General features: G+C 35.9%; 1 protein-coding gene across 1 annotated transcript; it reads right to left on the bottom strand.

Moving 5' to 3' along the window:
• Positions 1 to 2,206: 2,206 nt before the first annotated feature.
• On the bottom strand, positions 2,207 to 13,487 carry LOC112019370 (protein transport protein SEC24 A). The gene is made up of 14 exons (XM_065772136.1): positions 13,357 to 13,487; positions 10,951 to 12,049; positions 10,726 to 10,864; positions 9,852 to 10,042; positions 8,992 to 9,099; positions 8,694 to 8,897; positions 8,279 to 8,510; positions 6,977 to 7,126; positions 6,300 to 6,456; positions 5,143 to 5,270; positions 4,192 to 4,514; positions 3,915 to 4,103; positions 2,902 to 3,168; positions 2,207 to 2,676 (listed from the first exon to the last, which is right to left on the bottom strand). The coding sequence occupies exons 2-13, from the start codon at positions 11,986 to 11,988 to the stop codon at positions 2,935 to 2,937; spliced, it is 3,093 nt and encodes a 1,030-aa protein (XP_065628208.1). The 5' UTR covers positions 11,989 to 12,049; positions 13,357 to 13,487; the 3' UTR covers positions 2,207 to 2,676; positions 2,902 to 2,934.
• Between the last annotated feature and the right edge of the window lie 453 nt (positions 13,488 to 13,940).

Raw genomic sequence — 13,940 nt, 5'->3', positions numbered from 1 at the left:
TAGTATGAGCTAATTAATTAAGCCTTCTACATTTCTTCATTATAAGCTTTAGGCCAAATGTAAAACAAAATGTAACCTTTTTTTTTTAAGGCAAGAAAAAAGAAAATGTAACTTTGAGTTGACTTGGGATAATCCTAATTTTTGGGGATTTATAGTGTCGAATTGGTTTATTTTTAAGTGGTAATTTAGTATAATTTAATTTATTTCTATTGGTTTATTTTGTTTAAAATATAAGCAAAACAAAAAATATAACTATCTAAGGTGGCAAGTTGTTAATAGTGGATAATAAATAGTATTTAATGATGAACTCTTATGAGATTCAATAATAATATGCGAACTCAACAGGTGTGAAATTTGTTGTCAAAAATGTTGTATCAATAACATTGCTCAATTTTATCACACAAGACTAGTTTCTCTATGTAAACTCCTAGAATTACACAAGGGTTCAAAATTAAGACACCCATCATATATATAATTTCTTCATTTGTGATCTTAATTCCTAACTGTGATTTTAATATGTAACTCCCCAAAAAAAAAGCTCTATTGAGCACATTTTATTAAAGGCCAGCTAGATGACCATAATCAAAATCCTACATTTTACTTGAATTGAACAAATCATTTCCTCACAAAAATTTGGTTATACAAAGTTACAAATACCTCACAATATCAGATATGGTATTTGCAGCAAACTCTGCACCCACCCAAATCTATCAAGTACAATGCATGCCAATAGAAAATCATTCATTACCAATAAACCCAGAAAAAAAAAAATCAAAGCAAACCCATATATGATGCTATCAGTTGCAAGGAATAGAGAGAGAGTCCTTACTTTTGTGAGGTAGTCGGAGCCAACCAAAATCAGTGTCTGAGGGAGAAAGGCTGAGCGAGGCGGAGACGGAGTGACAAGAGCGAGAGGCAGCAACGGCGACGGAGCGAGAGGGAACGAGAGTGAGAATGAGAGGGAATGAGGACTAAGAGCGACGGCGACGACGACAGAGCGAGAGGGAATGAGAGTGAGAGTGAGAGAGAGACTGAGAGTGAGAGTGAGAACACTGTGTGTTTTGAACTTAGTTTTTGAGTGCGTGCGATTTGTGTTTACTTAGTTTTTGAGTGCGTGCTATCTGTGTTTTTTGATGGACACATGGATGGCTGAAAGGAAATCGAGTTCAATAGACTCATTTTCCATATACGAGTACAATGGACTCGATTTTCTTTAAACCAAACCGAGTCCAATGAACTTGATTTCTGGGCCTACAAACCGAGTCCAATGAACTCGATTTCTGGGCCTACATGGACACTTTGTCCACCTCAGCTGTCGGCAAGATAAGAAACTCGAGTACAATATACTCGACTTATATAACCCAAAAATCGAGTCCTCTGGACCCAAATTATTAGAAACCAAATATGTTTGAAACGTTGCCTAACTAATAATATAGTTTGGGTTTTATAGTTATTTTCTAAAAAAATCCTAGCATCTTTCATAAGAACTAATTGATCCTTTGCCATTATGGAAGACCCTCTAAACCAAAAATTTGGTGTTGCTTTGTCAAGAATTCAAGCTAAATTGAATATTAGTGATGTTATGCATACTCATACTATGGAAAAAGTTCATTAGTAGATTTGTTGGAGAATCAGATAGTCAGTGTTTATGCATCTAATCCAATTCTATAGGAGAGTACAAGCACCCGAAAAACTGTAACAATCCAATATTTTGTTTTACAGTTGCTTATCCGCCTTGAGCTAGAAGTTGGACGATCCACCTAATCAAAAATCTTCAGCCTTATCAATATGGACTGATTGGGACCATTGACTACCTAAACCGGTCTATTTTATTTAATTGTTATTTCAATTTAAGTGGTGCATCAATTTATCTAAATTCGATGAAATTATATAATGATTTTTCCCCCTTTAGGAGATTAGACTTTCAGTTAACATTACTTACTTAGATTACTGGTTCGTTATTTTAGTTGATGAAGATTATCCGTGCCTAAACTGTATCAACTGGTCGGCTAGCACCTTCAAAACTGGTATTTAGAGTGGCAGATTAGTGAAGCATTGCGACTTTCAAAGACCCATTTTGGAATTTAAGGGGAGGACCAGCTGAATATTCATCTTGGGTTGCCAATCGGGTTATTCACAAACCAACCTACCTGATGGTTTGGAGCCAAAATAACAAGACATGCAGAGCACAGGAGAAATAGATTCATGTAAGCCAAAGATAAGGAAACTAATGTTTCTTCAAATATTATCATTGTAACAGAACAAAACCCAATAATTTAATGAACAAACTTTCCATCTCTTCCAAACAATTATGCGTTCTTTTGGGGGGGGTGGGGGGGCATAATACAACACAAACTAGAATTTTTTTTTTTTTTTTTTTTAAGAAAAAAAGAAAAAGTAGCTAAAGTAGTTAAGATATCGCATTCAAAATTTTTTTTCTATTTTTCTTCTCAATTTAAAGACAAGAAGCATAAAATTATATCACTAGCTAATATCCCCTAATTATTACATCCTGTGATGGACGAAGAAATTGTTCAACGTCTGGTGACCAGTTCATCAACTCAACCATCAACACTTCTCGAGGGGAACCAATGTCTGAATTCAAACTGATAATTATATTGAATGAAACATTCCATCAATGTACGGACGAGGAGCAGAACAAGCATGTTAAGCCCCCTGCAGAATTCAAGTCAAGGAAGACATCAAAACATGAAAATTATTACTTTTCAAACTGAGTTTTTTTTTTTAGAAGTATTTTCAAACAGAGATGTTCTCAATAAGCCGTTTATAATTGTAATCCTAAAACACAACCTAAATGATTTGACACACCATAGTTCCTAATTGAAAACATTCTGAAGCAATGTCCCAAGTAGACCCAAAATTAACAGAAGAATTCATTACCTATATATTACAAAAATTGCTGAACTTGGTATACTATGGATTTTGCTGAACTTGCCGGTGTATTTGTAGAATCCAATCTACATAACCATTAGCACCCCCCATCTGGTCCTCAACAAGATTGGAGAGAAGAAGGAAGCCTTCTCTGGGCTGTTCGCCTTGTCTTACAAGATGACACAGATGATAATATGAAGGGTCACTTTCTCTAAATTTCTTAAGTATCCTCATCAGCTTCCTTGACATTTCATTTTCACGCTCAGAAAGGGTAACCTGATTCAAACAAAAATACAGCAACAGAGGAAGTCAGTTACAGATTCATTATGAAAGGAAACAGGTTTTTTGGGCATGCATTTAAGGCATTGGATGCGTATAGCAGCCCCATCCAAACTAATTAAATAAAACTCAGCACCAAGATTACAAATAAAACCATTTAAGCGAATACTAAGGGTTTTTCTTTTTGGTTTAAAACTACAGAACTTTGGAAGAGTTGTTAGGGAGACCCAAAAGCAAGTCAGCTGCAGATAGAGTGACCAGTATTTGATGCTTCGTAGAAAAATTTTGTTTTATAAGGAAACAGATGCATCTGAAAATTCCAAATAGAACCAAGAAAAAGCTGGTCTCAAGATAAACAAAACTAAAAATCTGTTTATCAAAACAACATATCAAGATTGGACCCAAGCTGATAAATTATTAATTTCCCAAACAGCCTGCCCTGTAGGACAAGCAAAGGCACATCAAAGTCCAAAGTGAAAGGAAAAAGTACATGCTTTGATTCAAATTGGGGAACAAAAGGACGTAGAAGAATACCTAAAATAAGTTATTAAAGTAGTAGAAAATGACATGTTAATTAAGGAGATAATAGAGATTAAGATCTTGGATATGATCAAAAGGCAAAGATCCATAACTAACCCCAAAAACTGGATTAACACTTTTGTTGATCTTGCTGTTATTGCAGTACAAGGCTATTATTTTATTTTATTTTACTTTTAGACTTTTATTTATGGGATCCACCATACCTTTGACAATTCTGCTGCAAAGTCTGCACCAAGTAAATTCATGGCCACGTCAGGTGAAAGAGCTCTACCAAACCATATATTAAAGCGAAAACCATCATCATATAAATAAAGGCCTCTGGAATCTAAGTTCTCAGCAGCCAGTGATAATCTTTTCTCAAGGTTTTTGAAGTCATCGACTTGAGCAGATGCCTGCAAACATGAGAAGTAAAACCAATTCTGAGGATGTTCTAATATAAAAATCATCACAAGTGCATAACTGAATCCAGTAATTCATTACCTTCAAAAGATACTCGTCCAGTCGAATCAAGCTAGGATATAGAAGCTTCAACAATTTCTTTACTGGTAGAGTCATCATTGTGTAACCTGCTGAACAGCGCTCATCAAGTGGAGCATCAGCATATCCTCCCCGAAGAGGTGTGGATCTACAAAGTGCTAATCCGTACAAAGGCAAGAACTTCAGAGACTCTGGAAATATTATCCTGCCTCCTAACCGATGTTGCACAGCATAAAGATTTCGATACTCTTTAAGGGCTTTAACAATTCTTAGTTGCACAGAGTTTCGTGCATCTTCCAGTTTACTGGACAACGTTTTCTCAATTGCTGCAAGTTATTTCAATAAATATTATTAAAAAAACAAATCAAGATCCACAATCACACATGACATCACCAGAAGAAGGGACCTGTTTTACTGTACCTAGCCTGCTAAACACAGAAACAACAGCACCAACATCAGCCTGGCGATACATCTCTCCAAGATCTGCAACCACTGGTGCAGCTGCTGTGTGTACTCTAATACGCCTTTCTCCACATGATGCAGTATATCTATTTATTTGTTAAGGACACCTTGAAAACTTGAATGTCTTATGAACACATCCAAAATAACAGTAACTAATGGAACACCTAACTAGCGCTCATCAAGTGGAGCATCAGCATATCCTCCCCGAAGAGGTGTGGATCTACAAAGTGCTAATCCGTACAAAGGCAAGAACTTCAGAGACTCTGGAAATATTATCCTGCCTCCTAACCGATGTTGCACAGCATAAAGATTTCGATACTCTTTAAGGGCTTTAACAATTCTTAGTTGCACAGAGTTTCGTGCATCTTCCAGTTTACTGGACAACGTTTTCTCAATTGCTGCAAGTTATTTCAATAAATATTATTAAAAAAACAAATCAAGATCCACAATCACACATGACATCACCAGAAGAAGGGACCTGTTTTACTGTACCTAGCCTGCTAAACACAGAAACAACAGCACCAACATCAGCCTGGCGATACATCTCTCCAAGATCTGCAACCACTGGTGCAGCTGCTGTGTGTACTCTAATACGCCTTTCTCCACATGATGCAGTATATCTATTTATTTGTTAAGGACACCTTGAAAACTTGAATGTCTTATGAACACATCCAAAATAACAGTAACTAATGGAACACCTAACACTGTAGAAAGTCAAAGAGTCATGCATAGCATACTGAGAAATAATGTCCCAGTAGAAATCAAATGAAATAGGGAAGATCAAAGTTTAAAATTTAAAAAAAAAATAAATAAATGCTATCCAATTTTTTTTTAAAGCCTAAGAGATGAAATCTGACTTAAAAAAAGTCTCCTAAATATCAAGGAACATGATTATCACAAGAAGGAAACCATGCAATTCATAGTTTGCAGAAATTGTGAAGGAAGGTTACAATGAATAGCTGACTAAAACAATTACTCAAAATACCCATGAACATGAATTTCAGCACAAAAATCATCAAGTGAACGGGTTTGTTGAAAACATACATTTACCACGAATGACTTTTCTTGTTTCAAAGGATCTCTTAGGAAAATTTAAAAGGGTGAGGGGAGCTTATCAAACCTTTTTTTTTTAATAAGTAATATATGATTCCTCAAACTCTGCCTATGTCTATGCTTAGTGTCATATTTTGTTAACAGCTAGTCCCAGGCCCTGGAAAATGAGGAAGGTTGTGGTAGATTGACAGCTAGCGTAAAATTTAGTCACTCTATTATAGTTTGGTCATGTTTAGAGGAGCAACTAATGGCTCTAGTAAGAAAGAGTAAGTTCATCCAAGTTGAGGGAACAAAAAAATGTAAGAGGAAGACCAAAAATCAGTTTAGTAGAAGTAATAAAAAAAAGACATGTCAATTAAGGAAGTAACAAAGAGTATGACTTTAGTCAAAATAGAATGGAGGAAAACAAAAAATGTGGCCGACTCTAACTAATATATTGAGGACTCATAGCCAACCCCAAAGTTTTGGGACTAAAACTTTGTTGTTGTTGTTGTCGTTGTTGTAATATATGACTCCTCAAACATAGAAACACCTTATGCACGTCTTTATGCACTTCAAATCAAAATACACATCAAATATTTCCAATACAAGGATACAGCAAAGCAACTTGGAAATATACTGTTTGAGTTGTCAATAATGTCTCTTCAAGAGTCAACTGCATTGCGTATGCTTTATCACAATCTACAGCTGGAAGTGCCATTAGATCTGTAGATCTCAGCATAAAATTTCCATGATAAGAGGTAAATCGGACACCTAGAAGCACAAACAAACATAATCAGCAGATGAACGACTAGCATAACCATCAACTCATATGAAAATATTATATATGATTGGGATAGTGTTCCATTGGGCCTAACTATAAACATCAAACAATGATATTATACTCTACCTAAAACTATTAGAATAGATCTACACAATTATAATGAGGTAATACATCTTTCTTTTTAAAATAAGTGATAATGAGGTATATATCTTTACTTTAGACAATATAGCATATGAAAGCTTGAAAAGAAAATACTATGTTCAATTCTTATAGGAAGGAAGACATCAAGCTTTTGTTGTTTCCTTCAATATTAGTTATTTAATAGGTCACCAAGCTACTAAATGCTTTAAAGTGTTATAGAGAATAACCATTTAACACATAGAGTTATAAGGCCTATCATTCTCAATATGGCACCCATCTAATGATGCATGTGTGTATGCATGATGTATACATGTATGTACTAATGCATGTGGTTAAATATAGGATAAAAATTGTCATGAAGAGGATGACCTTTTCCACATCTTATGCGCATGACAGATTCCCAGGCAGTTTCCCTTGTAAGGTCTCTGGCTAACTCATGCCTCAACTTCTCTCCATGAATGGCAGATTGGAAGCCTGGATAATAACACACCTGACCTCCAGTATATTTTGCCAGAGTTCCTACATTAAAGGATGGTAAATAATGATAAATATTACATCAATAATATTTCAAATACCAAGCAAGATTGTACATTATAAGTCAAAACTTTTGCAGCCCAGGAATTGAATAAGCTTGTAGATAAATGGAAGAGGGTCAAAAATACAAATGAACAGAGAATGGTAAAGACGCCCAAAGAAAGTAGAAATAAAAAACTGAAAGTTGACCGTTTACTTGAAATCAATATGTACACTTCATTACATTATCAGTCAACATTACAAAAAATGACCAAAAAAGAGAGCATCCCGCATTTTGTATTTCAGACCCTAAATTTGAGTCCATAAGTGGTATTATCAGTACATCCTCTGCATAAGTGGATTATGATTTATGAACCACCAATTGAAGGAAGATTAAGGAAATCTTTTAAATCACAAGTATTACAATAATCAAGTAGATATATAATAGGCAAAGCTTGTATAATCCACCTAATGTTTACAATTTTGAACTGTCTACCTCAGTATCTTGCAGGCCATGCGCACTACATAAAAGGTACTGAAAAAGGTGTGCATACACATATTCCAATAACAACAACAATAACCAAGCCTTAATCCCAAAATTTTAGGGTCAACTATTGATCTTCAACAAATTAATCAGGGTCAGCCACATATGCATACTCCAATCTTCTCTAAAACATATCAAGAGATGCAGAATGAGACACATACAAGCTTTGAATGCCATAGCTGAATCAAAATACATCATAGAACCATACTTAAAAAATAATTCATCACAAAAACAGAAAAGTATAACATGTTTGAAGTTCATAGCATATTAACAAAGAGTCCAGAATTATCAACAGATCTCCAAATTTTCTGATATCAGCTTTGAATTTAGTCGCCCTTAACAGAAACATAGAGTAGAATGAGACACATACAAGCTTTGAATGCCATAGCTGAATCAAAATACATCATAGAACCATACTTAAAAAATAATTCATCACAAAAACAGAAAAGTATAACATGTTTGAAGTTCATAGCATATTAACAAAGAGTCCAGAATTATCAACAGATCTCCAAATTTTCTGATATCAGCTTTGAATTTAGTCGCCCTTAACAGAAACATAGAGTAACGGAAACCAATTAGCAAAAAGCACAGTAACGGATCTCAAAAACATGTACCTAAAGAGGCTATATCAGTGTACTTGTCACTGAAAGCGTATACATTCACTGCTATCTGGTACTTTGTTAATTCAGCAGCCATTTGCTTATAGAATTGATCTTCAGGAATTCTTAACATGTGTTCTTTATCTGTTCCATAAACACGAAGATCATCTCCACGCAATTTTAAGCGGCCAACACCAAGAGATGGAAGTGTGTTCTGAAAAATTAACAATTTCCCCCCAAGCTGGCTCTGCTCACACACACACACAGAGGATTAATTCAGTGTGATAGAATAAACAAAGAACTTAGGGAGGCAAAAACAAATAATTTGAAGACCATATTACTCTGGAAATACAAACATTGGCAATAAACTAAGGTATAACTTATATATGGGCAAAGTTCAAGAAGGTGTGCAAGGAAAAAACTAACATACCATAACCATGAATGCCGCTTTAAGAGCAGGACCAAAAGCAGATTCCACATTCACATTGTCCTGAAACATGGAAGGCAAGCTATCTAGGAATGTTTCCACCACACTTCTGGATTCGGACAAATTGACAAGGAGGTCATCTGGCAATGGTACAAATATGTCATCCAGATCTGAGACAACCATCATTTGCGGCTGTGTCAAAGACGACTGCACAGGAAAAACCCACAGGACATTCAGCAAGTTTTTGACTGAAGAAATAAAAATTAAGCTATATCAAACAGTGGCAACACCAATTGCATGCCTTCATATTATAAAAATGTATTGCGCTGTCAAATGTCGCAAATCCAATTTGTGTTCTGGGGTAGCCAGGCAGCTCATCCAAACAAGATCTGATCGTTTGGGCCACAACCTGCAAAAGAATATTAGATGTCAACATAAATAAAAACTATGCACATGCATGCGTATGCACAAAACACAGAGGCATTATTTATTATTAATTTCAAGACCCAAACAAAAGACAGACCATTTTTTGTTCAGTTACGTGAATGGACAATAATCTGCTAACAAACAAAATTAAATGAAAAAACACCTCACAAAAAGAAGTTTAATAATCACCACTCCTGTTTTGATGGGGTAACTGCAGACCCTATCAGTGCCAGACAAGAGATCATGCACGAGACGAAAATCTCTGGCCAGCCTACTTGTCATACCATTGCTTTATTAGTGATAAATATACTAGGCTACACCATCCCAAATCACAACCCTTCCACAAGTTGAACCCAAGACCTTCCCCTCATTCAGAGAGGGAGAGGTACAACATGGCTACAAGAATTAACAGTGCTTGCTCATCATACCACTTGGACAAAGCATGCAATATATATTACACAACAATGGATGATATATTTAATTAAGCACAAAATGAACTAGGAAACTCACAATCAATTATTCCTTTTTAGATCCAGGAACATGTGTGATTATACTAATGAATAATACTTAAATTTCACAGCAATATGAGATGATATAGTATCAGAAATATTAGACTATTAGTCTTACAATTTCTATAGCTGTATATGAACTGTGTTTCATATGAATAAACATGATGCCATGATATAACACAAGATGAGTTGCAGCAAAATTCTCCATATAAGTGAAAGTTCTTACCTCAATCATACCACTTCTGACAGCAGATACAGAGACGTCAATGAGGAAAAAGTATACTGGAGGCATGGGAGGCCGCATCATATATTCAGTTGGAGCAACAAATTCCACACTACCTTTCGTAAGCTCAGGTCGCTGATCCAAATCAATTCTTTTACCGGTGGCATCTAAATGGGCAAAATAGTCTCCAGGAACTGAAAAAGAGAGTCAACAAAAATTAGTATCTATGCCTCTAAAGAACAACAATTGAAGAGCTCCACAAACCAAGCCAACCATGACCCACAAAATCAAGTCAACTTGTAACTGAAAACAAGTAGAGTCTAGCAAAACCAAGCAGCAATTGAAATCAATACACTTTGAATTTTTTTATAAGTAATACACCAATATTATATTGCAGTACTGGTCAATTTATCTTGATAACAAAAACAATACAACGAATTCAGATTTTTGGTAATATTATTCAAAAGTGTAAACACGATATTATAAACCTCAGCTTAGAAGAAGCTACAGGATGCCAGTCTCAAACATATTTTCTAATTTGTTTATGGATACTAAAAATTGTATTAATAATTTTTTTTTTTTTTTTTTTTAAAAAAGCCCCTCAGTTAACAAGAAATATACTAAAAGAGCAACAAAGTTGAGAAAATAAACAACTATCTATGAAAGGAAGCAAAGAAGAAGATGAATGGTTGGATACAACCATCCACTCATGCAAGGACCATCAGGACATTTAGATTTTCTTTCAACACCACCCAACCAACACTTAAATAATACTTCAATTATTTTTATCCAAATTCATTAACAATCTTCCTTTTCCTTTTTCATTCTGGGGTTTGCAGGGGTGGGGTGTTGTACACACTAATAGGTTGAAATTTACCATCATTTAGCAGAGAACAGATGTTGCAACGCCACTTTCTCCCAGCATCTGTAAATGTGACATATGGATTCACATATGTGCGACATCTTCTACAACGAATAATGCCCGTTGAAACGAAATTAACCACTGGCACTTCTTCCTGAAAAGGTAAGAACAAATAAAAGGGTAATCAAAGTATCTCCAATATTAACCATTTCCTATCATTCTGAGTTTAAAGATACTCACCCCATCAGGAGCTTCTGCAAGTGGACACACAACTGCTCCAAGAGGCAAATGCCACCTTGAAGCCAAAGACTGGGAATTTGGAATACCACTGGTTGTAAGTCGTAAAAATCGAGGATTGCAATTCATAGGATACATCTCAGAAAACAATTTTGGCTCCACATCACCTTCTAATGGCCTTGGTAGTGCTTTAGGATCAACTCCTGGATCAATTGACCCAGGAACAGACCCAATAGAGAGAGAGCTGAAATCTTCGATCAAACCTTGGATGGAACCAGGAGGTCCAGAGCCCGGATACTGCATTTGATCCCTTGACTGCAGACCCAATGGCGCTGCCACTGGTGGAGGTGGAACATAACCTCCTTGGTGAGAAAGAAAAGCGGTGGAAGAAGTCGGCGGGGCAGGTGCATAACCTCCTTGGTGAGAAGGAAAAGGAGACTGCATAGGTGGTGGTTGTAAATCAGCATTAGACTGCATCCGAGCATATCCAGGAAATGACGATTGAAAATTTGTCATGGGCGCTGGAAACGATGAATCTGAGACGGAGTAAGGAACATTCACATTAGGTGGTGCAGAGTTTACACTTTGAGGTGGAGCTCCCATTGGCACTGGTGGTATCTGCAGCTGTGGGCGAAAGGAAACTGGTGGAGCAGGAGGTTGAGCTATTGGTTGCCCCACAGGCAGGACACGTGAAGCGGGTGCTTGAACTGTTGAGGGAAAAGGTGGTGTTGGGAAACGCTGGAACGGTCCACCAGTAGGTGGTACATTTGATGCTGGTGGAGGCACAGATGGATCATTATATCTAGGTGGTGGTGGAAGTCTAAAACCAGAAGATTGGGATCCAGCCAAAGGCCCAGATGATGAAAAGGGCACTGTGGGCTGAGGAGCAGCTGGTGGAGTAGGCCTGAAACCAGAGGCCTCTGATCCAACCAAAGGACCAGGTGATGAAAAAGGCATCACATTCTGAGGAGGAGCAGCAGCAAAAGGCGTAGCAGCAGGTCTAGCAGGAAAATTTGGACGACCAGGATTTTCAGTCCCCATGGGTTTTTAACTTTTTATCAGCAATCACTTGATATTTCTGTTATAGCAACACTCCCATGACCTAAACCAACAAGCACCATAAGAGTCATTATGGATAAAGAATAAATGTATGCAGAATAGAACCCATGAATCAACCTTAATAGTTAACTGCTGAGAGAATAAGTATTTGATACACTGTTAGTGAAATGCTAAGAACTTAAGCAATTAATATACTGGGCAGTGAGCATGAAAATGTCTGACCTCTAACTAACACAGCTCCTATAGAATCATAGATAACAATTTCAGTGATAAATCACCCACAAGAAAATAAAAGTACAACTATCAATATAAAAGCAGTGTTTATTTAAAGTCAGACTCAAAGAATAAATCATGCATAGAATTTATTAGCACAAAATTTCCAGAAGAAGTTAAAGGTCACATTCAACTTTTCTCAGGTGCCTTCTCTGCTACACATTCTAACATATGCACGCAGCAAAATAAAAAATAAATAAAATATATAAATAAAAAACCATAGCTGTTTATTCTATAAATCCCAGCCAATAACTTTGGACGATATGCAACATTAAGCAAGCATCATTAAAAACGAAAAGTGGGTCACCATAATTGCAACCAAATAAAATGGGAGAGCATACGCATTTCAAGTTGGATTCATAGATTCAATCATGCACAGAACCTATTAACACCCAATTCCAAGAATATGGTTCGCATTCATCTATTCTCAGGTGCATCCTTTGCTAGACATTCCAACATATAAATGCAGCAAAAGAAGACATAGTTGTTCTCACACGCAATGATGCATATCTATAAATCTCAACCAATAACTTTGAACAATATGCAACATTAAGCAAACATCATTAAAAAACCAAAACTGGGTCACCATTATTGCAACAAAATAAAATGGAAACTGATCAGCTATAGACTAACAACTAATATCACACTGTTTAACAGTTCCAAACCACAAATTGGATCACAATAACTAACAATCACAACCCCAGAGTCAACTAACAAGTAAAACCATAGAGTTCCATACAGTCCAAAAATACATTAAACCCAAATTCAAAAATGCCCACCTGACCAAACTGGTCAAATCGTCAATACAGTGACCCAAAATTCAATGACTGAAATCAAAGTAACAAATCAATAAAAATAACGAATACCCACTTGAGTATATGAGCCAAAAATCAAATTCCTGTCCTAAATTTATTAACTTGGAAACAGATACGCATGTAGCAATCAAAATTGAGCATACGAAAAACACATGCTTTTTCATTTTCTTACTTTAACAGACCCCCAGAGAGAGAGAGACAAATTTCAGAGAGATCGAGATCGGCTAGAGAGAGAGAGAGAGAGAGAGAGAGAGAGAGGCACCTGGGATGGATCGGAGGGGGGCAAGAGAGAGCGAGAGGCGTCGTATGGAGTTAGATGTAAATATGCCTTTTTTGTTGAGCTTTTTACGACGACAAATATACGAGAGTATTCAGTTTTGCTTTAGAAGATAAGAATTTTCTTTTCTAACTAATTTTAGTATGAGTTGGATTTATAATTTTATATTTTTAAGCTCATTTTTGTTTCGGTGTAAAACATTTTTAAATGTAAAAATATTTTTATATAATTTTACATACAAAACATTTTTAGTAAAATCATTATATGAATTTTGTGTAATGTGTAAAATTTTTCAAGCACAAATTATCAAAATCGATGGCTTAGTCATTGAAGCTGTTGGTATTGAAAGTTTAGAATCTATTTGGATACCGCTTATTAGAATTTTTTTTTCTCAAATAACGTTAAATATCAAAAAATTTAGTTAGTTGTCACGTTTCAAAATTATATTGGAAACTACCATCTCAAGTGTCTAAAACTCAATTTTAAAACTCAAGTTCCAAGATAAATATCGAGTTTTTAAGTCTCGATTTGTAAGCGGTGGTAGCTGATGTGGATGAAAATTCACGTGG

Source organism: Quercus suber, unplaced genomic scaffold, assembly GCF_002906115.3.
Source record: "Quercus suber isolate HL8 unplaced genomic scaffold, Cork oak 2.0 scaffold_54, whole genome shotgun sequence".
In the NCBI taxonomy this organism is placed as follows: Eukaryota; Viridiplantae; Streptophyta; class Magnoliopsida; order Fagales; family Fagaceae; genus Quercus; species Quercus suber.
Note: the sequence above shows the minus strand (reverse complement) of the source record. Positions and strands in the feature narration are given on the sequence as shown.